Source organism: Oreochromis niloticus, linkage group LG6 (genome assembly GCF_001858045.2).
Source record: "Oreochromis niloticus isolate F11D_XX linkage group LG6, O_niloticus_UMD_NMBU, whole genome shotgun sequence".
Classification (NCBI taxonomy): domain Eukaryota; kingdom Metazoa; phylum Chordata; class Actinopteri; order Cichliformes; family Cichlidae; genus Oreochromis; species Oreochromis niloticus.
In genome coordinates this window covers 13490248-13516572 of record NC_031971.2, presented here as the reverse complement: position 1 = coordinate 13516572, position 26325 = coordinate 13490248, and the positions used below count along the sequence as shown (strand labels likewise).

The window sequence follows — 26325 nt, the reverse complement described above, 5'->3', positions numbered from 1 at the left end:
AATCGTGAGCATTTTTGAAAGTTTTCCTCCTCAATTGGCAGTAGAGGACAGAACATGGCAACACCATCAGTTTCCCAACGCTATAGCAGGCCAGTGATTTTTTCTCTCTATGCCTTTGCTTCAATCTTCAGTTTCTTGTCTTAACTACTACACATTGAGCGTGTGTTTATGGCACAAAAGAATAACAGATATTAGCTTTCTTGCCAAAGTCCACTTCCTCTTTAACCCCCTATAAACAAATCTTTTCCTGCAATTTGTTGAATAACCAAACAAACATTTACAGGGTGAAATACAACTGCCTTTGTCAGATAACCGCGCAAAGGGTTGGCCTGTGCAAAAGGTGCTTTCCTTTTCCATTGTGGGTTTTGGTTACACTAGAAACGTATTTTCTTTGTTTCATTCTTCCTCTGGAAGCCTGGCAACACCTGTCAGTCAAACCCAGAGACCCCATTCAATCAAACTGGCATCTCTTAACAAAAACACAATGAAAAATACATCTGAGGAAAAGAAAAATTGTGGTTAATCCAAATGTCATTTTGGGGAATTTATTTCCGCTTTTATTGAGTTGCATGAATGTAGATGCTTTTCTTTCATTTCTTTCGTAGAGCAGTCATAAAAAGTTATCTTGAAATATTTATTATTTTTCGCTGCAGGTTGCTGATTCAGGCTGGAATAGATATCAACAGACAGTCCGAGTCTGGCACAGCACTACATCAGGCTGCCCTCTGTGGGAAGACGGAGGTAGTACGCCTGCTGCTGGATGTAAGTCTAACTGTCTGTTTAATGTGTTTACATAAGCAGCTGTTGTTAATGCTGACCTCCCTCCCATGAGCTGTGCAAATTCACACCCCAGCAATTGTCATTCATCTGACTGTGAGGAAACTGTGGGATATGTTATCTTGTTATTGTTTATTACATAAAACAGTAGCAGGCTGACCAGCCTCCTGCCTGTCATCCAATTTTCAAACCTGTTGTTTGGTTTTTAACCTTTTTTGTGACCTTCAGATGAACATGGATATAAATGCCTAACCCTGCCTTTGTAAAGGGCCCACTTTAAGCATCCCCTCTCATCCTGCTGCGCTTCACTTTTGATGTTAATGCTGAGGCAGCGCGCACAACAAACATCCCTACTGTGGAATGTTCTTTGTGACACACAATTTGATTTTGCAGCTTTAATCATTTTCCTCCTCCGCTTCACTCCAGAGCGGCATCAGCGCAGGAGTGAGAAACACTCTGAGTCAGACTGCCCTGGACATCGTTAACCAGTTCACCACCACGCAGGCCAGCCGGGAGATCAAACAGTTACTGAGAGGTGAGGCCACGAGTGCACGAGCTCGCACACAAACTCACAAATCCTTGTGTGACACATTTGGTGGCAACACCAAAAATCTGCTTTTCAAGCCATGCCCACTTTGTGAGTGTTAAAACTATTAGGAACCTGGTTTTTGTTATTAAATAACAACATACTGTAAAAAGAAGTTTTTAAAATCAATTTATTGCTATTAGCATTTAAAACAATGGCATAATATCCATTCTTATTTTGGGATTTTCTTGTATTGATTAGGCTGGCGATATTTATTATGCTAATAATACTACCCACCAATATCACCTTCCCCTCCGTTCTCTTCTGTCTGCACTTTATACTCTTGTGTTGTAGATGCCTCAGCTGCAATGCAGGTGCGAGCACTAAAGGATTACTGCAACAACTATGACCTTACCAGCCTCAACATCAAAGCTGGCGACATCATCACGGTATAGCTTTATAATTAAGGTTCTGCAATAAAAATATGTTTCAACCTGTGCTGCATGTTTGCCAGTCATAATAACCTGTGTCGGTAATATAAATCTGTCTACACAGTTTAATAGTTGGGTGTTACAATTTAAGCATCACTGAACTAAAAAGAGGTTGTGCCACACAAACTGTTATTAAAAACAAATTATTATTTTTGCCAGAGCTATAGCGCTTCTTCGCTTCACTCATATATGAAAACAAAGACATGTATGTCAATTTATTATGTTATTTCTTTATTCTTCTATATTTACTGATCTTTTTTGCAAGCTACGTTGTATATGAAAAAGTAATCACTTACAGGCGCTGTTAGCGTACACTTATTTACAGATGTGCATGAAATACATTACGTAAAGCAGATGCAATGTTGGCTTTTGTTTTGAGGTCATCTACTATGTATAATATCTATAATTTAAAAGGATTTGAATATTATAAAAATATTTCACAAAAACCAAATACATGTTAAGGTAGTTTATATAGTATGTTTTATGTTTTAAACAAGTTTTGTAGCCAACTGGCGAAAATGACAACGCTAAAGCCAGCCTGCTAATGTAAAAAGAGTTGTGTAATGTATTATGACTGAAGAATTCAGAGTTTAGTAAGGTGGACACTACATAAAACACAGTTTATCTATGATATAAATATGGAAAATTTTAAATTATATTTCGCAAAAATGCCTCAAACTACTAACTATGCTAATGCTAGCTAAATGACTAAATAGCATAGTGAGTTATTTCCTGCTCATTTTTTTTAACTACTGCCTTTTTTAAATGGAAATTTAAACAGATATTTTCTGCTAATTTCAGCTGCTAAGTCTGAAAAAGTTTAAGCAAAACAAAGATAGAAGTATTTTTATAAAGAATTAACAGCCATCTTAGCAGTAGCAACTACTGCCATAAATAACTAGCTTGAAGTTAGCTGGTAGTATGAGCTTCAGAGCTAAAGATTTAAACTTGATAAAGGCATGGTTTTAGTTTGGCTTTGCAGTCTTTGTTATGGAAATGAAAAGTGGCTGTAATCTTTGTACGTGCACAGGTTTTAGAGCAGCACTCTGACGGCCGATGGAAAGGCTGTATTCATGACAACCGGACAGGAAATGACCGTGTGGGCTACTTCCCCTCCAACATGGTGGAAGTCATCAAGAGGGCAGGTGACCACCCACATCACAGCTGTGTGTGTGCATGGGTGGGTGGGTGGATGTGCGTGTGAGCTTAGCAGCTGTTTCGCAGCTATAGCTGGTCATTAGTTGTAGCTAGCCGTGGCATCATCGGCCTGTTTGGGGCAGCCCATCTGTTTTCCCCACCCTGCCAGTCTCATTGATTGCATCGATCAAACATAGTCCTCTATCCGCAGTCAGCCCTGAATCACCCCTCTATATTTCTGCTCCTTCTGTCACCCTCCCTAATTAATAAACAAGTCCGACCCTGCTAGATTGTAATGTTTTTGTTCATATTGTTTGTTTGCCTTATTGCTGTAGTGATATTATATTTTGTTTTATAATGGTATATTCCCTGTGGATATATGGATGTATTCTTTTCTCATGTTTTAAGTTTAATCAGTTATTATTTTGTGCATTTTCTGATTTTTTCTGATTAGACTTTTGTTTTGTTTCAAGTTGACTGATCAGTTGTTGTTGTTGTGTTGTTGTTGTTGTTTTGCCCCTCCCTCCTCCTGGATTGTTGCCAGGTCACTCCCCCTCCCAGCAGTGCCACACCCTCCTCCTCCGCAGGCCCAACCCTTGCCCCATTGCCTCGGTCAACGGAAACTCATACCCCCCCTCCAAAGTCCTTCCCCTGCATCTGCCTCCCCCTCCTCCCCTTAACCCCAACACACAGTCCCTTCCTCGGTTCTCCTCATTTGGGTACGTTCCTCTCCCTATCTCTCCTCCTTCTCTGTGTACTCCTCCTCTGTCCACTGCTCCTCCTCCTCCTCCTCTCTCCACTTCTCAGGAGCAGCAAAGTCAGACAGGTACATACTGTAGTGTCACTTTAAGTCACAGATAAGAATCCTTTCTCTGCTTTCTATCTGTCTATCTTTCTTGTGGCAACGCTTCATCAAAGGAGCAGTTCAGCCAAATTAAAAAAAAACACAAAAAAGGCCTAAAAGAAATGGTAGAAAACCATCAACAGAAGCAGTCCTGTGAAAAACTAAGTACACCTCATGACTCACTTGCGTGCAGAACCATGTTTAGCAGCGATAAGTTTAATAATTGTTTTCTGTGTCACTCTAACGGCCTCGCAATCAATAAAGTGTTACATCATTTTATCGAGGTTTGAGGTCCTACCACCACAGTGTTTCATTAGTCTGGAATTTGACTGGGTTACTGCAACACACTGACAGATTTGTTAGTGCGCTTGGGATCATTGTCCTGTTCCATGACCCAGTTTCAGCCAAGCTCTAGCTGTCAGACAGATGGCCTCACATTTGACTCTAGAATACTTTGGTGTAGAGAGGAGTTCATGGTTGACTTGACGATGCAGAGTGTCCAGGTCCTGTGGCTGCAAGCTAAGCCCAAACCATCACCCCTCCACCACCGTGCACAACACCTCATACCAACTGCACAGCACCATGTTTTTCTCCAAACATGGTGCTGTGCATTTTGACAAACATCTCCACCTTGGTCTCACCTTTTCAGAGGACATTGTTCCAGAAGTGTTGTGGTTTGTTCATATGAACTTTCCATATGTATGAAAGCCTGTTTCCGCCACAAAAAAAAAAAAAAAATAGTATCCATAACTCGAAATTTCGAGTTATCTTTCTCGATAATCTTTTTTTTTACTTATTAACTCGAAATTTCACTTCACTTCAGAAAGAAGAGACTTACTCCTGGCAAGCTTTCCAAAGAAGCCTTGTTCAGACTTTGCTTAATTGTACTGTGATGAACTTTAATATTTAACATGCTAACTGAGGCCTGTAGAGTCTGAGCTGTTGCTCTTCAGTTTCTCTGAACATTGCACAGTCTGACCTTGGGATGAATTTGCTGGGCACACCCGAGTGCTCCAGACCAGCAAACTGCTCCTTCGTATTTCATTAGTGGTGTTTGGCTGTTATTGATTTCATGTGAATAGACTGATTTTATATAGCCCTTTCTACTCTCCTGGAGTACTCAAAGCGCTCTATACAACATTCACTTTCATTCTAAGCTTTTTAGTGCTTCCTAATGAACATTCATACTCCGATGGATGCATCAGAGAGCCACTTGGGGTTAGTATCTTGGTTAGTACTTGGCATGCAAACTGGAGGAGCCAGGGATCGAACCACTAACATTCTAATCAGTAGATGACCTGCTCTACCTCCTGAGCTACAGTCACCTGTGGAAGCAGTAATGGTGTACTTAGTTTTAAACAACACTGCATATTGTCCCTTGAAGACTTTCTTTTTTGCACAGCCATACATGCTTGAGGTAGTTCTTCATTAAAGGATCAGTTCAATCAAATAATTATTTACAAAAAAAGGCTAACAAAATTAGTAATTCATCCACATATACATTTATATAACCCATGTGGGTCCTAACTGACTCAAACCTTTGTTTTGTTTCTTTAGATGTTTTTTTTTTGACAACTAATGCCAAAAAAGTAACGCCTCCTTTGTAGATTTCTTATCATTTGAGTGAAATGACCCTTTCATTTTTCTTACTCGACATGCTGTGTTTGTTATAGATAACTTGAGAGGCCTTATCCGGCTTTTTAAATCAGCGTTACAGTGATTAAGTAGAAACACCACATGTCACTGGATGTGTCATTCACAACAGCTTCATGGTGTTTTGACCAAAAGGGTCTGTGGGTTTCTACAAGCCTCAGAACTCCCACTATGAGTAGCATGTTTATGCACGTGAGCTGAGTGAGTGTATCTCTGCGTGTGAGTCTGTGCCTTTTACAGTGTTTAATCACAAGCTCAACACATTTACTGTATGTAGGGAACAGCATCACTCAGATATTGTTTCTGTTTCTGCATTTTTGTTGAAAATACTAAGACCAAAGGAGTAACAGATGTGGGGTTCTGTGTGTGTCTGTGTGTGTGTGAGACAGGTTCACGAACTGCAGAGCTGAGTCCTCAGGGCTCTCCCACTTTGGGACAGCAGAGCAGCACCAGTGAGGACATCTGGGTGCTGCGCAAACCGCTGGCAGGTAAACTGAAAGCGTGCTTTTGTGGGGGAAAAAAAGGAAATGATGTGTGTCAGACACGTTGCGTGTGTGTAATGCTGCGCTCTACAACGTGTGTTTATGTGTGGAGGTGGCGAGCGCAGCGGCAGCGTCGGCAGCCTCGGCAGTGTTCGGTCATCGAGCAGCTTGCAGGGCTCTGGAAACACGCATGTTTTGACCACTCCCGCACCCAGTCCCCACCCTGCGCCCACGCCAGGGGTCAACACCCACGGCCTTAATGCTCCAGGCCTGCATGCACAAGCAGAAGGAGTCAAGGTAAAAGACTCCTTGCATTCAGTTGTGTTTGCACACATTTCATGACGTCGCTGCTGTTTCCTTACAAAACAACACACACACACACCGTTTCTGGGAAACGGCAAAACATTTCTAGGAAACAAACACAACTTTAGTTAATGTGATAACCACACTTCTGTTTCCTGCTCAGTTTGTTCTTCCGTTGGCGACAGGTTGTTTTTTCCTAGCAGCACACAAAGTGCATTGTGTTTGTTTGGATACAGCGTAGCAGCTAAATTCAAGTCAAGCAACTAAACTTTGTCTTATTTATCGTGTTTTTGCACCTCACCTCCACAGTGAGCTGTTGTCATAGGTGTACCGCTGAAACACCTCCACAGTTTGTTTGTTTTCTCCAAGTGAGAGAGTAGAATATTTGCAGTTTGCATAATGTGATTCTATTAAATAGATCTTCTTAAGCATCCGAACACACAGTCATCGCTAAAGCATATGGCATGTAGCCATAACAAATACAATTAGCTGCTATATTTAAGGTCCGCTGACTGAGTCACAATACAAACAGAACTAATATTCAAGAAAATATTCCACCTTAAATGTGGCTGATAAGCGCGTTGAGATCAAAGGCGGCAAAAACTTCCTTTCATTTTGCTGATGAAACACCTGTGATGATGGAAGCTAACCAAAACAACTGAAAACACAATTTTTGGTCTGTGTGAACCAGAGTTAATATATTTTTGTGTTTTCAGTTCATTTTTATTTCTATTTCATCATGACTTTTTGTTTTTTTTATTCCGTTTTAGTTTCAGTTATTTTCCAGAGTGGATTTTCTTATTATAGTTTTGTTTTTACCACCTGCCAGGCAGGCGGGCGACGTGGACACTGAGGTTTGTGAATGCGATAACTCGAGAACGAAGCGACGTAGGAGCTTCAAATTGATACCATAGGAGTATCTACTAAAAATCTTAGACAGGTTTGATCTCAGTGACTTTGACCTCAAGTTTAGAGGTCAGACATCAAGTTTTCCAAAAATCTTCTAAATGTGATAGCGTATAAGTACTGCAAGGACTTAACGAGTATGAACGTTTGGACGGGGTTGCAGGAGAAAACCTGTTCTCTCTAAGAAGAACATGGCAGCACAGGTTAGGATTGCAAAGTTCATCATCTGAACAAAGCACAAGACTTTTGGAACAATGCATTTTGGATAGATGAGACTAAAAGTGACCAAACACAGCAAATCAGACACCTCATACCAACTGGCAGCACGGTGGTGGACGGGCAATGATTTGGGCTTTGCTCGCAGCCACAGGTTCTGGGAACCTAACAGTCACTGAGTAATCATGAACTCCTCTTTATACCAAAGTCTTCTAGAATCAAATGTGAGACCATCTGTCTGACAGCTAATGCTGGGCTGATAGTGGGTCATTCAACGGGACAGTGATCCCAGGCACACAGGATACCTTAAAAAGAAAAAACACAAGGTGCAGCGGTCCAGTCGAAGTCTAGACTTCAGCCTCATTGAAATGCTGAGGTGGGACCTTAAGAGAGCTTTGCATAAATAAATGCTCACAAACCTCAAAGAAATGAAGCAACGCTATAAGAAGAGTGGGACATAATTCCTCCACAATGAAACGAGGGAGCGATAAAATCCTACAGAAAGCGATTACTTCAAATTAATGCTGCTAAATGTGGTTGTGCAAGCCACTGAGTCATTGGGTGTACTTGTTTTTCTACGGGACTGTATGACATTCACCCTTTGACAGCTCATTATTAATTCATGTGTTATTTTACCACACTGGAGAGTAAGTGAAGGGGAGAGAGAGAAAGGGACAAATCCAGGGAGCATGATGTGAGGGAAAGGAAGAGACGGAGACGAAGCTGCAGGCACAGATGAACTGTTAACATAACGTCAGTCTAACATTTGATTGTAAATGCTAAATGCACTGGTTCTTGCCTCATTCACTCATTAGGACAAGATTTTTTTTAAGAAAGTGCTTTCTATCTAACTTGCACCCACATTCATATTGATGAACGCATCAGAGAACATGACTGGGGGGATCGAACCACCAACTACCACCTGAGCTACAGCTAATCAGGATGCTCAGTTATAGAGTGCTACTTGTATGTCAGCCTGCCACTATAGCAGCAGCTTTAGCAAGCAGCACTGCACCACTATCTTTTATCTGCACAGTTAAAGGTAACCGGCCATGCCACACTGAATTTAATTGTGATTTTGAGTCTGATTTCAAGCTAGTTTCCCTTAAAGTTGCACTTAAATGTATTATATTACATCGACCACATGTGGACAAGATGTAGGAAACTAATTCTTAGCATAAACATCTGTTGTGCTTTTCCTTTCTGTACATCCTGCTGTTCAGCACATACTAAATGATATTTTAACAGTCGGTATAAAATGTGTATTTCCTTTTTCTTAGTGTCTTGCATTTAAGAAATGTCTTGCTGGTGTTTCTGCTGTACCAGAAAATTGTAGGACATACAGGAGGCAGAGTGCTGAGTACTGAGCTGAGTCACGGACCACCTCTGGGATTTGAACGATTATGCTTGAGTAAATGTTTCTCAATGTGAGCGTGTGTGTGTACATATGAGCATATTTGTGTGTGTTTTTGTCTTTCAGCTCCTGGCCACTGTGCTGTCTCAGTCGGTAAAAGCCAAGGAGCATCTCTTGGAGCAGTCGCAGTCTGTGGAGCAGTCAGCAAGTAAGCACACACACTCATACAAACACAGCATAGCGCGATATCGCCGTCTGTATTTGAAGTGTTCATTCGTGTCAGCTTTAATTTAAGTGTGCTGCTGAAGTGATTTAAGCACAGACGACAAAGTTTGTCTCTGCCTGCTTGAAAGGAAACGCGTGCGATCAGTTAATTTGGAACAAAAAACTGCTTTTGTCTGTAAGTGATGACAATTAAAAATGATCAAGGCAGTGTTCACAAGTACAACAAGCGCCTCGGGGCTTGTTTGGATTGCTTATGTGAATCACTTTTTATTCTTCAGCCTGGCCCTCTAAAGACCACATGTCTGTTCATATCAAACACAAGCAGCATTTCCAGTCTTGGTCCTTTTAGAAGAGTATTTCAAGTTATTCTTTATTTCTAAAAAGCTGCTTTAAACAGCCGGGGACATGGCTTCTTGGGATGTCATGGATTCTTTCTTGTTCTCATGAGTCAGAGCTCTAGCTGTAGCTGCAGAGGTTTGCTTGCAATAAGCAGAATAAAAAAACTGCTCAAAGAAATTCAACAGATTACGTTAAACTACCAGCTTAAACTATTAATTTACATATCTAACATTCCTGTGAGCGTGAAATACATTTATTTTGCAGAGTAACTACTTAGTTTGTTAGTTTTGATTGATTAGTATTGCAGAGTGTGAAGCTAAAATGTTACGCTCTTTATGTCTCATAGTGTAGTTAATTTGCGATACCGACACCGAGACTAATGCTGATATTTGTTGATTTAAAAATGCGATATCTTTTCTTTCAGACACACAATCATAAACAGACGTCCCTGACATTTGTTATATGTAGTTATTTGTTTACACATTCCCGCTCTGCTTAGATCAGCTGCAGAGCGCCCTCTGGTGGACAAACTATACCTTTCTCTTATTGCTTCTTTTTTAATTTTAATTTCTCGAACGTGATTACTGCTGGTTAATGCCAGCACATGGCCAATATCAATCAATAATATTGATCCTTGTGTTTGTTGGTAAGTTGATTTGGCTACCCTGTGATCCCTGATATCATCTCTCTGATCAAAACTAGCTGCGATACAGCACTAAAAACTGAACCATAGACAGATGTTGACGTTCTCATGTAGAATAGAAATCTCATCAGACCATCTCCTACAAAGTGAGTAATACAGATTTTAAAGAAGGAGTTAAATTCACTTGGCTTTGGGGGGGTTTTTTAATCAGTAACGTCTATCTTTTTATTGGAGCCTCAGATTTTTACATAAAAGCAACATGCATAAAAAATGAGTTCTGCAAACTCCACGAACCATGAAATAGTTGCCAGAAACGTGAAAGTTGGGGGATTTTTTGTACATATTAATTTTAATTTGTATCCTTTTCATTTCTGCTACATCAGTATTTTTGCTCACAGTAGCACTGCATGTGTCTGATTGGATACATTCAAATAACACTGATGATGTAGCGGTCTTGTATGAAAGAAGATGGACTTACAGGCCTTACAGGGTTCATATATTTGGGAAGTTTTAAAAACTTTAATGATTTTAATGGATCTGGATCAGCTTATAAACCTTATTTGTCACAAGCTGTTTACAGGTCTGCATTACAGCAGGTGAGTGTTCACTTGGGGCTACAAAGACTAGCGTAGCATTGAAGCAAATGTTCTGTATTAATGTGCACGTACAGTTCGTGGTGTAGACACTTTCACAGTGTCTCAAGCCTCCCACTTAAATTTGGGCACTTTGTAGCTGTAGCTGTTTTACTAATCTCACTTTAAAAGAAGCCCATAAATTAGCATGTTTAATCCGCTGTCATTCTACTGGTTTAAGTGTTATGTGGGAAGTGTAGTGCTAAAACAGCGCTGCCGAGCCAGCCAAGTATGAAAGCTGTTAAGAAGGGCTCCATAGGCAGTGGGAATCTGGCTTGGTTTCCCTTCTCCTGTGCTTCTCCCACATAAGAATCCTTTAGATCACCACATAATACCATTTCTTGGCTTTGCAGTGTTTTGAAAAGCAAACAATTAGGAGATAAGTTACTGTTTCTGATTTTTTTTAGGTTTCTTTGAAGTACAGTTAATTTCCTAGAACAGCTGTTTAGTGATGGTAGATTTCAAAGGACCACGATTTCACAGGAAGCCGTTAATTTCTTAAAAAACTCACTAGAAATAATAAATAGGCGGGTGTTTTGTAAACAACTAGCTGTAAGGTGTAATTAACAGAAAAATGAAAATTGTTGAGAGTAATGTGATTTATTCTTTGTCTTTCCTCTTTGCCTTTGTTTATCACTTCAACCTTAAGGCTCTTCCAGCAGCACGGTTCACGAGCAGCGCTCGTTTGAACGGAAGGCCGAAGAGGATGATGGGAAAGTGAGTTGTGTCTTATTTTTTTATTTTATTTTTTCTCGGTGGATTGATTCATTCCGGTGCTTCCATTTTTCCGTTTGCTTCTGGTTCTTCTCAAGTAGCAGAAAGAACGTCTGCAATGGTGGGGTTTCAGTGGGAAACACGGTGGTTGTGTTGCACCTGAAAAGATGGCACGCTGAGGCTGGGCATGCGAGTGTGTCACCATGGAGACAGGCAGAGTGACAGACACATCGAGGAGTCAGTTGCTGTCTTGCCTTCTGTCCCTCCCCCCTCTCCCTCTCCCTTCTCCCTCCCTCCCCTGCCCTCACACCGCACTGAGACACCCACATGCTGCTGGCAGTGCTGCGTGTTCTGTGGAGCTCAGGGCTGATCTGCGTGCTGCGTCTTAGCGTTTCCTCACTGACCTCACGCAGCGCTCTATAACATGAACACTGCTGAAAATATAACACATGTTTACCGGTGATTTAAAGAAGATTATTTTGTTAGACCCCTAAAGGTGTATTTAACCCAAATTCCCCTGGAAGGGTGTAGTGTCACAACATTAGGTGCTTAGAGTTTTGAGGTCTCTCCCACGAAGACTTCCGTCATCACTAAATACAAGGAAGGGGAATGAAAATATATTTATGTTGTGAACAGTTTGCTCAGCTCTAATTAACCAGCAGCAGAGCACGTAGTAATGCTCGTGGGGCTTTCTTTTTAGGGCCAGTCGATCTGTTTTGTTGTGTTTGTGTGTTTTTTTAAATGCCCGAGGGCTAGAATCAGCAGGCAAAGACTCCAATCTGGCCCACTGGAAAATGGAAATGGGTTATGAAAAGATTTATATTATATAAACATAGTATTGCCTTGAAACTGCTAATGTTCAATACAGTTATTCTGAAACTGATGGACTGTGACTGTAACTGGCTCATTGGTCTAGGGGTATGATTCTCGCTTCGGGTGCGAGAGGTCCCGGGTTCAACTCCCGGATGAGCCCTCATTTAATCCACACACAAACTAGGTGCTGGTACCTAAGTCCAAATCAATAGGGAGGGCTATGTGAAACATTTGCCAGGTTAAACATTAGATTTTCATACTACATAGAGGTCTGGTTTAACGATGGTCACTGAAGATGAAAAAAAGAAAGGAAAGCTTGTAAAGATCCTTTTGGCAAAAGGCTAGAAGAGTAAAACTGAAGGCTTACAGGGCAGTAGTGAGACGTGCTGTGACAAATAATGTGGATAACAAAAAGACAGGTGCCGGACTTCAAGGTTTTTAACCAGAATGGAGGGGGTCGGCTCAGGTTGAACATCTTGGAGACAAAGACAGAGAGGCAAGGCTGAGATAGTGGATATGTTGGACAAAGGATGTCGAAGATGGAGCTGCCAGGCAGGAGGAAAGGAGAAGGAACACAGAGTAAGTTCATGGATGTAATGAAGAAGGACATGAGGAGGGTTGGTGTGACACAGAAGGATGCTAAGGATAGGGTGAGATGATTCAGTGTGGCCACCCCTAAAGGGAACCACATATTTGTATGAGTATAATTTGCTTACTTAAGATGTGCTTTTATGTATTTCTATTTGTTAATTGACCTGCCCGGGGACAGTGTTTTGCCCTGTAGTGCTCTGCAACAGTCATGTGACTAAAAAGTTTGAATTGAGATGATGGTGGGATGTAGCTCAGTGGCAGAGATCTCAAAACGTAAGAGGCTAATTAACACTAGGAGCAAGCAGGCATCTTATATTTGCACTTACTTTGTAATCTGTTATCCAGAATGTGTCTTACTGTTTGTACAAACCCTAGAGAATAACCACGAGTGCTGTGTGGGAGTAAAACATTTATATTTGGAAAAACTATTATTATTATTATTATTCCTGACAATCTTGAAGTCATTTTAGGCAGAGTCTGAATAATTGGAGGGATTATTCTTCTTATGTTTTATTTCCTTTTTAGTTAGAACAGCTCCCCTTCATGTGTTCCAGAGTAGGTTCCCTTTCCTTGCTGGCTAGGGCTCCATTTGGGAATTTCCTTAGATGTGTCTGTGCTGTCTTCTAGAACAGTCCTCTCTCCTGTGTTGTAGAGCGGGCTCTAGAAGAGGCCTGTGGACTCTTCTAGAAGCAGGCAGTAGCGCTCTGTGTTCTGTGTTCTAGAAGCAGGCAGTAGTGGCGTGGCTGGGTGAGTTTCAGCTGCAGTTCTACACCACCCACTTCCTCACCGCGGGATATGATCTAGACACCATTAGCCGCATGACCCCTGAGGTAAGGTCATGACCCCTGACCCCCTCACGTCCCGCCCCTTGTCTGTCAAGGCTCCGCCCAGCACAGCTCTCAAAAATCAGCTCCCCACTGACCTGGATGATGTCATCATGACCCTCCTGTCTCTGTCACCTGACCCCCCCGGTGTGAGTCCTGAGCCTCAACCAGTCACTTCTCATGCTCCATCTGCTTCATTTACATACCTGTGTTCACACATGGCGGCGTGTTCCAGTCTGTGCTGTAAACACTACTCTGTGTTTGTCCTTGAATGTGTTTTTTAATGTGGTTGTGTGTGTGTGTGTATGTGTGTGTGCGCTGAAGCAAACACAGTGCTATGTTGTAAACGTCCCCAAAGGACAGGCGACACTCATCAGAGATTATCCAAAGCCAAAATATTCCTGAAGGCATATCACGTGTGCAAATGTCAGAGTTGCCTGTAAAAACTGCTCACATTTGAATAGAAATAAAAATAAAAACACCTCCAGTAGAAGTGGTGAGTTCATGAAGTGACTGAGTGTGCTTTGCGTTGAAGGATCTGACGGCAATTGGGGTCATGAAGCCCGGACATCGAAAGAAGTTAATATCAGAGATCAGCAAGCTGCCCTCCACAGACTGGCTGCCCGACCACAAGCCTGTAAGGACGTTAGCTGCTGCATACAATCTAGAATAAGGAGGTCGGACGAACACAAGAGCACAGACGCATCCAGCTCACGCAGCATCATAACTGTGCCTGTGTCTGTCTGTCTTTGTGTTTAATCAAGGCTAATCTGGCAGACTGGCTGTCTCACCTGGGCCTTAGTCAGTACTACCAGGTACTCGTGCAGAATGGTTATGAGAACATTGACTTTGTCTCGGACATCAGCCTTGAAGATCTGCGAGAGATTGGCATCACTAAGCTCGGTAAGATAAAACGTCATTATTAAGATTATAGGCAACATATTATAACTTAGCAACACAAGTTCTATAGAAAAGTGCAAGCCTTCATTAGGAAGCGGGGTTCCTGTTAGTCGCGCTTAATGTCTTTGTTCTGTGCTTGTTGTTTAAAAATTGCGTAGATTTGAACAGACAGATGGATCAATTGCTTTAAATTGGCTGAAATGTGTCGCATTTCAAGCTGTTCTCTATAATCATGTGTAACCATTTGTGTGGGAGAGATACAAGAATTTAATGTGAACAAACGTATAAATGCGTCACAGAGGGAACGTTGAGATTCAAATGAACCAATAAAACGATAATAGACGATTATGCGCCCCATCATCTTCAGCCTGTTAAGCGTCTATTGTTTGCACCTGGTGAAGATGCTCTGTGTGACTCATTGTAACCAGCTGTCAAAACAAATGTAAAAATCGGCTCGGCACTGCCCTCGCTGAAGAAAGCCAATCTGTAAATGGTATCTACCTGCTTTAAAAAATGTGACAGTCCCAAGAAGTAGCTCCACAAAATTTGTGTTTCTAGTGTGAAAAATGTGGTCAATGAAGAAAGATAAAACAGAGGTTGCTTCTGCTTGTCTCCAAAAATCCTTTATCAAATTATAATGGAAGTCTATTGAACAGTTAAATGCCACTCCTCTCACTCAAATGCCTACAGATCAAAAAGTCTATATCTGCTGGCTTTCAGGAAGACACTGTTGGAAAGAAGATTGATTTTCCTGTTTGAGCTCACAGGCAGGTTGAAGAGAAATCCTTCAGATAGAATTTTTTTCCATCTTCCACTCTGTCGGTTAATTAGCCCAGTCTGGCCCCCCCAATCACTCAAAGGGGGCCTTTGTTTTGACAGATTATTAAATAAATGGCACAGTTGAGCCAGTTGATTTGTGGTTTTTGAATGACATTTCTTTTCTTGACCGATTCAAATTTCCAGTTATTTTCTATGATTTTACGCCAATACAGACTTTTGCCAGTTTTCTTGCTGTAATCTATAACTTTCAGCATATACAAGCAAAAAAAACAACTTTTCTACAATGCAAGATATTATTTTATAATAAAATAAATTATTAAACAAAAGTTTGAGGGGTGGCTCAAGACTTTTACATATAACAAAACAAGATAACGGGACTTCAACCTCTTCTCTGTAATTTGCCTCTTAACTGCAGTGATCCTTTGCTCATGCCGAGGCCGCTGGCTTGTGGCTGGCTCTGAGCTCTGTGTGAGGTTGATTTAAATGTCTGATCGAGTTTGATGTTACAAATGTTTTTGTGGTTTAGTTTGTCAAAAACCGCGAAGAGCTTCCGCACTAGCGCCATGTTTGTGTGTGGCTGTCAGTGTGCAAGTGAGCCAGTCATTTTAATGTTTTCAAACGGTGCAGGACAGGATATGAACACTGAGCGCTGCTTAGCAACGGTCCCACCAATAAGACAACAGGAGAATAACTAAAACATTATGGGCATTTACACATTCCACATATATATGCTCTGGGTTTTACTTTCCAACTTCAAAAGTACAGATAGATACCTCAGAGAACTCTGGTTGGATAATACTGTTAAAAAACAAGCAAAACCTACACAGAGATATAATTATTATTCAACTTTTTGGTGGGGAGAATTGTTCCAAAGCCCTCCAGCAGTCCAACGTCTGGCAACTGTGAACCTATGGGTTAGTTTTAATCTGCATGACTAGCGCAGAATGAGGTTGCCATTAAAGATTTGCAGTTTTCAAGAGAATGTAAATTTGTATTTCATGGTGGCTTATATGCAGAAATGCCACTCTCTCCTAGCTTTGCAGTGTAAATATAGCTTATTCTCTTCTCACAATCCTCTGTTTTCCCCCACACTCCCCCCCACCCTCAGGTCATCAAAAGAAGATAATGTTGGGAGTAAAGCGACTGAAGGAGCTTCAGAGAGGAGAAAGTGGCTCTGAGCCTCCTCAGAGCCCCTCTACACCTCCATCCAGCCCGGGCGGCAGCACCACATCAGAGCTGCGGAAAGAGGCGAGGAAGCAGAGGGACGGGGTGCCCAGCCCTCTGGCCAAACCTCGCCCAGGTCTCACACAGACACAGACCCCTCCCCACACACCGACTCAAACCCCACCGCAAACGCCCCCGCACACTCGGACCCAGCAGGCTTCCCCCAGGGCTCGGCCGCGGCCATCCACCCAGCAGTCGACAGCAGACTCGGCAGTACCTCTGCTGCGGCTGCCCAACGAGGAGGAAGAGCGACGGAGAACTCACAGTCTAATTGGCTCGGAATCAGACTCTAGATATGCCACCGTGTGCCGCAGCAGCTCTTCACATACCGCTGCCACTAATGATGTCACTGTTAACCGCAGCCAGTCATCTGTCACCCTCCGCCCCCGTAGGAAAGGTCGGCCCCCAACACCTCCTAAACGATCCTGTTCTTCCATTACCGGGGGTGACGGGGAGGGCGAGGGGCAGGTGGAGGGGCTGCTCGGGCTGCCAACCTATCGAGAGCGGCGAGCTAGTGACTGCGGCAGCTTGGGAGCTGCTTTAAGGGCTCAGGAGTCAGCAGGCTTGGAGAGGTCAGATGGGGCTTCTGGGAGTGTTCGCAGCCTCGCGGCCATGCTGGAAACATCCATCGTGAGTGGAACCAAAACCCTCCCGAAGAATCTGGGAAGCAGCACCAACTACCTGCAGGTGGGTGACAGTGACTGTGAGAGTTAAATGTATGAGTTTTTTGGGCTGCATGTCTAACAGTGATGTGATCTGCAGGTGAGTCCGCCGCTTCTTCGTCGCCAGGCAGGCGCAGGAGGTCTCGGATCTGAAGAAGATGATGTTTTAAATCGCCGCAGGACCATCAGTGGACCCGAAGGCCTACCCGGAGATCAGTCTGACCAATTACCTCAGCAACCGGTCCCGCGACGCCCCGAGCCTCGGCCCCGCTCCACGGTGCTCACCTCAGCATCAGAGATCACAGACGGCACAGCGACGCTCCGGAGGAAGCCGCGTCCTGTGGCTGCGGACTCTGAAGCTCCTGCATCTGTGTCTACCACTGTCGTTACCATGACTACTGGCTCTGACACCATACGCAGGAGGCCACGCACGGCTGAGCACACGGAGCATCTCATTCAAAGCAATAACCAATCAGATTCTCCTATCAGTCAAATAGATAGCTGCCGTAAAATTGAAAGCGAGCTGCAGCAGAACGGTGGCGTGATCCTGAGGCGGAGGCCGGTGTCTGAGGTCTCCGAGAGGATGGAGACCAACAAAGAGAGCTGTGAGTGGCTGGAAGCTAGGAAGTCTCTGAAGCCACCAGTTTCACCCAAACCATCCACTGTCACCCTGAAGAAGCCGCAAGCTGACCCCCGACCCCGACTCGTAGGGTCCCCATACCCGGGCCTGACACTGCTGAGCTGGCCCAGAGCCCCGGTGAGATGCACACACAAAACACGGTCACTGAATTTAACTTCTGTGTCAAAAATCAAAATCCTATACTTAATTATTTATTAATTTCTACATATGACATTAATTTCTGCCTTTATTTGATGGAGAAAGTAGAAACAGAGACAGAAAAGAAGAACACACAACTTCCCCCATAAAACCTTTGATGTTTTATGATGTTTTTATTACAACATGCTGATATCAGCCTGTTATGGCGTCATCTTATGTTGATGACGCCGTGTCGTATTGAAAAAACAGAAAGTGCGTTGTATAGCTCCCTTAATGGCCTTTCATATTATATAATACTGGATATGGTTTCTTAAAACTTTTTTATGAAAGTCAAGGTCAAATCACAACAACAGTCGCCTCAAGGAGCTTTATATTATATGTTAAAGACTCTACAATCAAACAGAGAAATCCCAACAATCAGACGACCCCCTATGAGCAAGCATTTGGCGAGAGTAGGGAAGAAAAACTCCCATTTCACAGGAAGAACCAAAAAAAAGGATGGGACAATTTTTCTTCTGTTCTAAACTCAGACACATACAGCTCACTACCCACATGTTTAAAAAAATATAGTTAATATTAATTAACTTGGCTTATAACACACATTGCATAGTTGAGTACAGCAAGTATAAAAGGTCCTCCAATATTTTCTGTGTTACCTTAATTTAAAGATCATTATAAGTGTCATTAACATCTGTTCATATTCATGACAAACATTGTTTTTAAATTGATGTCATTTAATGCAAAGACATCCTGCCTTATGTGTAACCTTTTATTCTGCATGAAATCAGTGATTGGTAAAAGAGTTAGAATTCATCACATGCGGTGGCTACATAAGCGTTTACAGTTGTGATCCCGCGCTGTGTTCAGAGGTGCTCTTTTACACTCGAGTGGTTATTTGAGTTACTGTTGACTTCCTGTTAACTCAAAGCACTCTGACCTGTGACATCAACAAAGCTTTTTCTCCCAGAGAACTGCAGCTGGCTAGATATTTTCCCTTTTCAGACCATTCTCTGTAAACCATAGAGATGGTTGTGTGGGGAAAATCCCAGCAGCTACTGAAGTCATCACACCGAGCGCCAACAAACAAACATCCCACATCAAAAGCCACCGAAATCTTCTTTCTTTCTCTTTCCTGCTCAGTTTGAAGTTGAGCAGGTCGTGCTGATCATTTCAGGACATGTTGGATTTGCTGCCACTCGATTAGCTGACACTTTGTGTTAGCACATAGGTCAAAACCTCATAAAGTGGCCATTTAGTATTAAAAACTGAAATTTTTCTGTTGCTCTGTAAGTTAAAAACCAGGCAAGTAAACTATGCCAGGAAACAAAGGTGCTCAAAGACTAAAACATTTTTAAAAAATGAATAATCGATAACAGCAAAGCTCTCATTGTTTTGATTCTTCAGAGAAATAGATATCATCTATACGTGAGAAAAATGACGTCGTTCTTTGTGATTCTCTCTGAGCAGAGTCGAAGCGTGTCCCTCCCCCCGTGTCGCCGAAGCCGCGTGGGCCTCCGACAGCACCTAAACCCGGCAAAGCAATAGTAGCTTCAGCAACCATGAGCCCCAGCCCCGCCGCTACCAGCCCGGCTGCAGCCAGCCCCACCCCGGCCCCCAAACCCTCCTCTCCACTCTCTGCCGCCCCTCTTCCAGCTCCTGACACCCCCTCCGCTCCCTGCCTCTCACCCGGGCTCCCTCTCACTTCCCCTTCTCCAGCCCAGAGTCCGTCCACTCCCTCACCGCACCCCGTCAAACCTCCACGCTCCTCGATCACCGGTCTCTCCATCGACCTGTTGGGCTTGCGGGAAGTGGAGGAGGAAGAGGATAGGAGGCGGGATGAAGAGGAAAGGAGGAGAGAGCGAGAGCACAGGAGGCACAAAGAGCAGGAAGAGGAGAGAAGCAGAGCCGAGGACGGGGCTTTGAAGGAGCTGGAGAAGAAGTCCTCAAAGAGCGAAAAGGTGGAGAGTCGAGCAGGGGAAGGAGAGCAGGAGGGAGAGGTTCAGCATCGGCTGGAGGAGACCAGCGCCTCTTTGGCTGCAGCTCTGGAGGCTGTGGAGCATCAGATCAAAGAGGAGGACACACAAAATGAGTGAGTACTGGAAGCAAATCTCATTTTGCCACTGAAAGGAGATTTATATTCATCGGGACTGCATGTTGGCACCCAACCTAATGACAAAGGGATTAGATCATAAATAACTTTACGCGGTGTAGAGCTGCAAATTATGACAGCTTATTACAGGCTTCAGTGTAATGGAAGTGCTAGTGCTGTACAGAAAGGACTCCCGAGGCTCGTGTTGACATCAAGCTCTTTTGTTTCGAGCAAATAGCTCAAGATTGTGAGAAATATACACACACTCCTGGTTTGAGTATAGACAGTACAAAACATGGATGTAGCCATTGATCTTAAGTGGGCCCAACCAGTGAAACTCCCCTTTCCGCCAGGTTACAGATATTTAATCCCTGACATATCTTGATACAAGATATGAACAGGAAGGAAAACTAAACAGGAAGGGGATATATATTTTATATATATCCCCTTCCTGTTTAAAAAAAAAAATATATATATATATATTTTTCCCCATTAGCTATCAGCAGCTATTCCAGTGCAGCTGAAAAAGGCAAAGAAGGAGAAGGATATAAAGCAGCACTTTTATTCTAATCCAATGAGTTGCTTTAAAACAGCGATCCAAATTTGTTTTCGTTTAATATCATCAACTCATTCCCCCTCAGTTGATCAAGTGGAGGAATTCAAAAATCTGGACCCAGCCAGGGTTTGCTTGTGCGTTTGGGTATGTTTGTCGCGCACGCTAACGGACAATGAAATTGCATTTCCTGCGGCTGCTTCACAAACAAAGCCGCGCCGCGTTTTGATCGTAATGATTTAAATGTGAAGCAGCGGCCGTGGTAAACACTCCCTTTGTTTTAAAAACAGCTCTGTGATTCACTGTAAGGAAAGTGAACAGCAAAGCAGTGAGGCTGTCAGGAAGAAGACCAAAAACAGTGCAGGGGATTAAACGCTGCGAGTCCACTCAGGGAGGCGTTGTGAATCCAAGAATGGCCGACTGCACCACTATCATTAATGACAGGACAACAAAGCTAGAAGGTTGCTGTTAGATATAACAGAGCATCGAATAGCTATGTAGCCAAATGGGTTTTGGAATTCATGGAGACCAAAATTAGAAGGAAAACTTAAACTTGCTAGGTGGAAAAAAATCAGATATTACCAGCTGAAACTATCCAAATGACTCCTCTGGCATCTTTAGCTGCTTCAACTAGAGGTGGGCGGATCGATGCAAATATTATCAATAGTATCGATCCGACACTGGTATTGGTATTGGATCAATACTATCAGGGTAAGAGTTATACTTTGCTTCTATCCTCTAAGTTAAGTATGTAGCTCAATGAACTGTGTTAAATAAATTATTTTGGGGAAATGAAAAATATTCCTCAGACATGCATTTTGAAAAATGTCTCAACTTTTTTGTGTTGACTGTCACGTCTATTTTATTTATAGCCTATAGCTTATTTAAATCTTTAAATTAGTAGTCAGCAAAGTGTGTTCAGAATTTGCAAACTGAAGATGACTCACCTCATAAATCATGACACACTACTCTAAGTTAAAAGTATTATGTATAATTGAAAGCATTAGTGTTGATGCTGGTATCGGTAATACTGGCCCTGTATTTACTTGGTATCGATCTGATACCAAGTGAATAAGCACAACACAGAACAAGCTTAAACACATGAACTTATGACAGTTTTGGGAGAATTAGGTCAGGACTGTCTGACATGCAGCATGCAACAGGAAGTAATCTGCTTCACACACATTCACACCTCTGGATATAACTCCATGTGGTTTTATGTGAGGGCGCGTGCAAGAAGCAGCACTCGTAAATGCTGCAGACAGTTTGCACAACCACTTAATCCAACATCGCACGGAATTTAAACTTAGGAGCTGGAATGTTAGCTGTCTGAGGTCTGAGTCCTTATATGTGGAAATGAGACCTTAACCCTGTATTTTGAAAGAAATGTGAAAAACTTTTGCTATGATTACTTTCTTTGTTCCCTGACTGCCAAAACTTTATCTTGAACTTAAAAATTTAATAAAACCAAACAAACAAAAATCACATATTCTTATTGCCTGGGGTTAGAGGTCATCACCGGTGACAACTTAGGTCACAGAGGGTCGAAGAGCAGCTAATGTGCGATCAGTGTTAGATATTTGCATCCTCTCAAATCCCTCCACTTTCCATCTCTGATTCTTTGCTGCATGCCTCAGCACTAACCGAACCCTTCTTTTATTCTCGCCCAACTTCCAGCTCTCTCTCCGGAAAAAAAGCAACAGTCTCCATCTTGGACGACATTGGCAGCATGTTTGACGACTTGGCAGACCAACTGGATGCGATGCTGGACTGATCTGCTGCACGCATCTCATTTTCCTACAAGCCCTTTCCCTCGCCCCCCCCTCATCATGCGTAGGTGTAAGAAAACTCTCCCAAGGCTCAGTGCCGGCGCGGAGAGCGTGTGTTCGAGCGTGCGCCCCCTCGTGCGTGCGTGAGCGCTTTCTCATGTAGCCTTGTACAGTACTGACGAGGGGAGAGGGGGGAGGGAGTCCTCTTTGTCTGGTGCAGTAGCTCTAGTACGCCTCCTGGTGCAAGGAGGCCGCTCCGACACAACCTCTGACCTCTGCAGCTCAGCATGTCGCCGCCACCGCCGCCGCCTCCGCTGCCACTCGGCCTCAGATGGCTGTGTGGACCATGAGAAGCACAATCATTTTCCTCATCCTTTGATCTCTACAGACTTGGACCGACATGCTGACTCAGTCAGACAGGGAGACAGCAGATAAGCATATTGCTTGCGAAATAAGCACACTATCCGTCTGACAGGGAGATAGATAGATAGCTAGATACATAGATAGACGAGGTAGATACTGATGAGACGTCTGAGAAGATTTATAAAAGCACACGGGGAGAGAGGCGGGCCGCTTTCTGAGCCCGACTCGCTCCTGCAGCGTCAAAAGGATGCATTTTTCCAGTCAACTCGTAGCCTCTATTTCTCTTCTGTTCCAGTGGAGGATTGTGGTTAGCCGGACTTCCTGACTCCCTGTGTGTCGTCTCTGTTCATGTTGTTGTTGTTGTTGCTGCCGTTGCCGTTGTCGTCGTCGTCGTCGTGTGTAGTCCCTGCTGATGCTCACGTCAGTGTCCCCCCTCTCGTACAGTAGTTGTTGTAATGATCAGAAAGATGATATAGATGTGTGTCCATGAGTTTTGAGACACTCACACGCACACACACACACACACACACACTTATTACATCTTGCTAGTCTTCAGCTTTGTTGGCGGTTAACTCCAGCTGCGGAGGTTTGCTTGAAAATAAATCTGCACACACACACACACACGCATACACACACCACACACATGAACATATATATATATAAATATTTACAAGCACACTCATGCGGTATATCCCTTTGTCCTGCTGCAGTGAACAGTGTTTATAAAAGATAAACCTATATTTCAATGCTTTATATAGTACATCCAGTATACATACATAGAGTTTATAGTATACCTGGGTATTTGAGCTGTTATGGCTCCCTCTAGTGTTGGTTAGTGAAACTGCCTCTAATTGGCCCACCTTGAATCTCGTCTCCCCCACTTTTTGTTTTTTTACAATCTCCCTCTGTGTCTGGTTTGTTAACTCTACATCTCTCTGTGCCTTCGTAGTGTTCTTCATATATTCATTTTTTGGTTTGTTTGTTTTTTGTTCCATACTTTAACATATTTATTGTTTTTTTTCGGGTTCCTTACAAGCCCTTTTGTATCTGTGATGTCTGAATAGAATCTATATACGACCTCTAAAATTAGTCAGCTTGTCTACCCCATTTAAACCAGCCCATGTAAGCCCCCCCGTAAGCTGTAATAAGTTGGCTCCGCTCCTCCTTGAATCCCTGGTTTTTAGTGGCCCACTCAGAGCCCCCCCTCCCAAACCCCCCAGTGTTAGCCAGACAGTGGATCAACCACCAGTGTTCATCCCCCAATGAAGAGTCCACTTGTATTTTTATGCTCTTTGAAAACAAAGATGATATATTTGAGAGACAGATGGATCTATGTGAATACTATTAATAATAACAATAACGATAATGGCTGTAGGCATTGAGGTGAGCTTCTGGTTGAGTTCTGGATGTGTTGTGACGGCTGTTGTGCCATGTTGGTTGGGTTTAGGTTGTGTTTCTGCTGTGACGATGCATTCCTGTACAGCTGTGATGAGAATAAATGTAAAAAAAAAAAAAAAATTAAACCGGATGCTACTCTTTCGCAGTTGTTCTTTTGCATCTCGCCTTCTACAGCAGGCCTGATTACGCCCGAGTCACTTCACCCGCACACAATGGCAGAACACGTCAGTGGAAAATCCTCTGTCAATAATTTTGCTGCTTTGACAGCCTCTGCTCCCCCGGGGGAATCCTCTCCAAAAGAATAAGAAACCTGACTAAGTGAATCTGTCTCCATTTTTAAGACCGAATGCATTGAATTTTCAGGCAAAATATTGTTATAAATTGCAGAACAAGATTTATTACCTACCCAAACCAGAGCGTACAGCGATAAAATATAACTGAACAGGTAATGTGTATTTTGGCTATTTCTACTCACGGAAGTGTGATACAGAAATTTAAGCAATGTGGAAAGAAACTGAAAAAAAGAAGAAAATGTCCTTGGCATATGTGGGGATTTCAGTGGGGACACAGGGGTCATTACCCCCGTTAGAAATGTTGCTGATTGTTTGCCAACTAATCTTAAGGAAATGTTGTCCTGGCCTTTGTTTTTCAGTCAGACTCTATAACTTAAGTGAGCTTTACAGTGCTTGAAATTACCGGAGATGTGTGTGACAGGTTTTGAATATGCAGAAACTGCAAAAAAAAACCCCAAAAAACAAAAGAAACCCCCCCCCCAAAACAAACCACAACCTGCAGCAGAAGAAAACACCAGGATGAAGGAAATGAAGTGTCTAATGGAGGACTCATGGACCCATCCTGCATAATGTTCCTGATCAGTTTCAGTGAATTGCAGCCTCGGTTTCCTTTCCTTAGCTGACAGAAGTGACAGCCGGTGTGGTCTTCTGCTGCTGCTGCCCATCTGCTTCCAGGTTCGAGGTGTTGTGCATTCAGAGATGCTCTTCTTCATAGCATTCATCACACACTCTGACATCAAAAAGGTATTTTTACCCAGAGATCTGCTTCTCACTGAATATTTTTTCTTTTTCAGAACATTTTCTGTAACCTCTAGAAATGGCTGTATGGGAAAATCCCAGTAGATAAGCAGTTACTGAAATATCTGCTGTCTGTCTGGCACCAACAACCATGCTTTGTCACTTTAATCAGCTTTTTTCTCTGTTCCAATGCTCAGTTTGAACTTCAGCAGGTCATCTTAACCATGTCTAAATGCCTAATGCACTGAGTTGCTGCACTGTGATTGATTAGATGTCAGCATTAATAAGCAGTTAAACAGGTGCACCTAACAAAGTGAGTCTGCAGTCAACATTATATTATATATCCAGTCTTATTACTATATTGTTTCAATATTCCGCAGATCTCGCTAGTTACCTACAATTACATATGGTATATTACAGATATTGCTGTTGACAGGTAAAACTACAAATAAAGTGACAGGCCAGTTTTTATAACCTTCAAATCGTGTAAAAAAAAAAAATAAAAAAAAATTGCAGGCACATTCCTGTGCAGCACTGATTTTTCACTGCACCACAGGAGCCTTTTTGTTCACCCAATGAAAATTCCAGTACATGATTAATGGTATTATTCTCAGTGAGATTTTACACTTTCAGACAGGTGTTTGTTGTTAACATGGCTTTCTACATGTGACATGTGCACACAGGTGACCCAGCTGATTAAAAGATGCTGACTTGCCTCAGTCACATGCAGGCTGGGTTTATCCGTGGTTGCACTTTTTGAGTTTATCTACATTGTTCTGTTATGTTATCATGCCTGCTGGGAGTTAAAGGTCTAAATATATATTTTTTACAAACTATTAACAAGTGATACTTGAATTTTCTTAATTTCCTGGCTAAAAGTCAAGTCCTAATAAATTGCCAAAAAAAGAAAAATGCCAGATGTAGCAAATGATTAAAAAAAAAGTCAGAAGTTTCAATAAACACTCAATTTAAAAAAAAAGAAAGAAAGTAAGACGGAAAGAAAAAAAGAAAGAAAAGGATTTTACGGCAGTTGTAATGGTTCAAGCTTGACAGGGTTCGTTGACCACGAGGAACTACAAGTCCCATGATGCCTTGGACCTTGCGGATCTGAAATATGCCCACAGCGTTAACTTTGTTTCTACTTACAGTTTAAAATAACTCGTTGTTCCTATACCAACATATCAATGAAGACCCAGTGAACAAAAACAGGGACAAAAAAATGACCCCCCTAAGCAGAAACAATGAAGCTAGCTCTGCAGCTAACAGTTAGCCCGGAAATGATAGGACACGGGGGAGGGGCTTTAACCC

General features: G+C 42.7%; 1 protein-coding gene and 1 non-coding gene across 5 annotated transcripts in view; both read left to right on the top strand.

Moving 5' to 3' along the window:
- Positions 1–19510, top strand: part of si:dkeyp-9d4.3 (caskin-1) — a 46021-nt gene extending 26511 nt beyond the window's left edge. Inside the window, exons 7-21 of one of the 4 annotated variants that reach the window (XM_025907898.1) lie at positions 654–762; positions 1204–1312; positions 1658–1752; positions 2825–2939; positions 3476–3757; positions 5818–5916; positions 6023–6207; positions 8816–8897; positions 11178–11245; positions 13372–13476; positions 14006–14107; positions 14235–14373; positions 16259–17061; positions 17137–17793; positions 19282–19510. In XM_025907898.1, the coding sequence (XP_025763683.1) occupies positions 654–762; positions 1204–1312; positions 1658–1752; positions 2825–2939; positions 3476–3757; positions 5818–5916; positions 6023–6207; positions 8816–8897; positions 11178–11245; positions 13372–13476; positions 14006–14107; positions 14235–14373; positions 16259–17061; positions 17137–17793; positions 19282–19359 (3028 nt within the window). In that variant the 3' untranslated portion in view covers positions 19360–19510. Of the gene's footprint in view, positions 1–653; positions 763–1203; positions 1313–1657; positions 1753–2824; positions 2940–3475; positions 3758–5817; positions 5917–6022; positions 6208–8815; positions 8898–11177; positions 11246–13368; positions 13477–14005; positions 14108–14234; positions 14374–16258; positions 17062–17136; positions 17794–19281 lie in introns of all 4 variants that reach the window. The other 3 variants (XM_025907897.1, XM_025907899.1, XM_025907900.1) reach the window with 3 other exon arrangements.
- Positions 12144–12215, top strand: trnap-cgg (transfer RNA proline (anticodon CGG)). The gene has a single exon. It is a non-coding gene; the product is annotated as a tRNA-Pro (tRNA).
- Positions 19511–26325: the final 6815 nt, after the last annotated feature.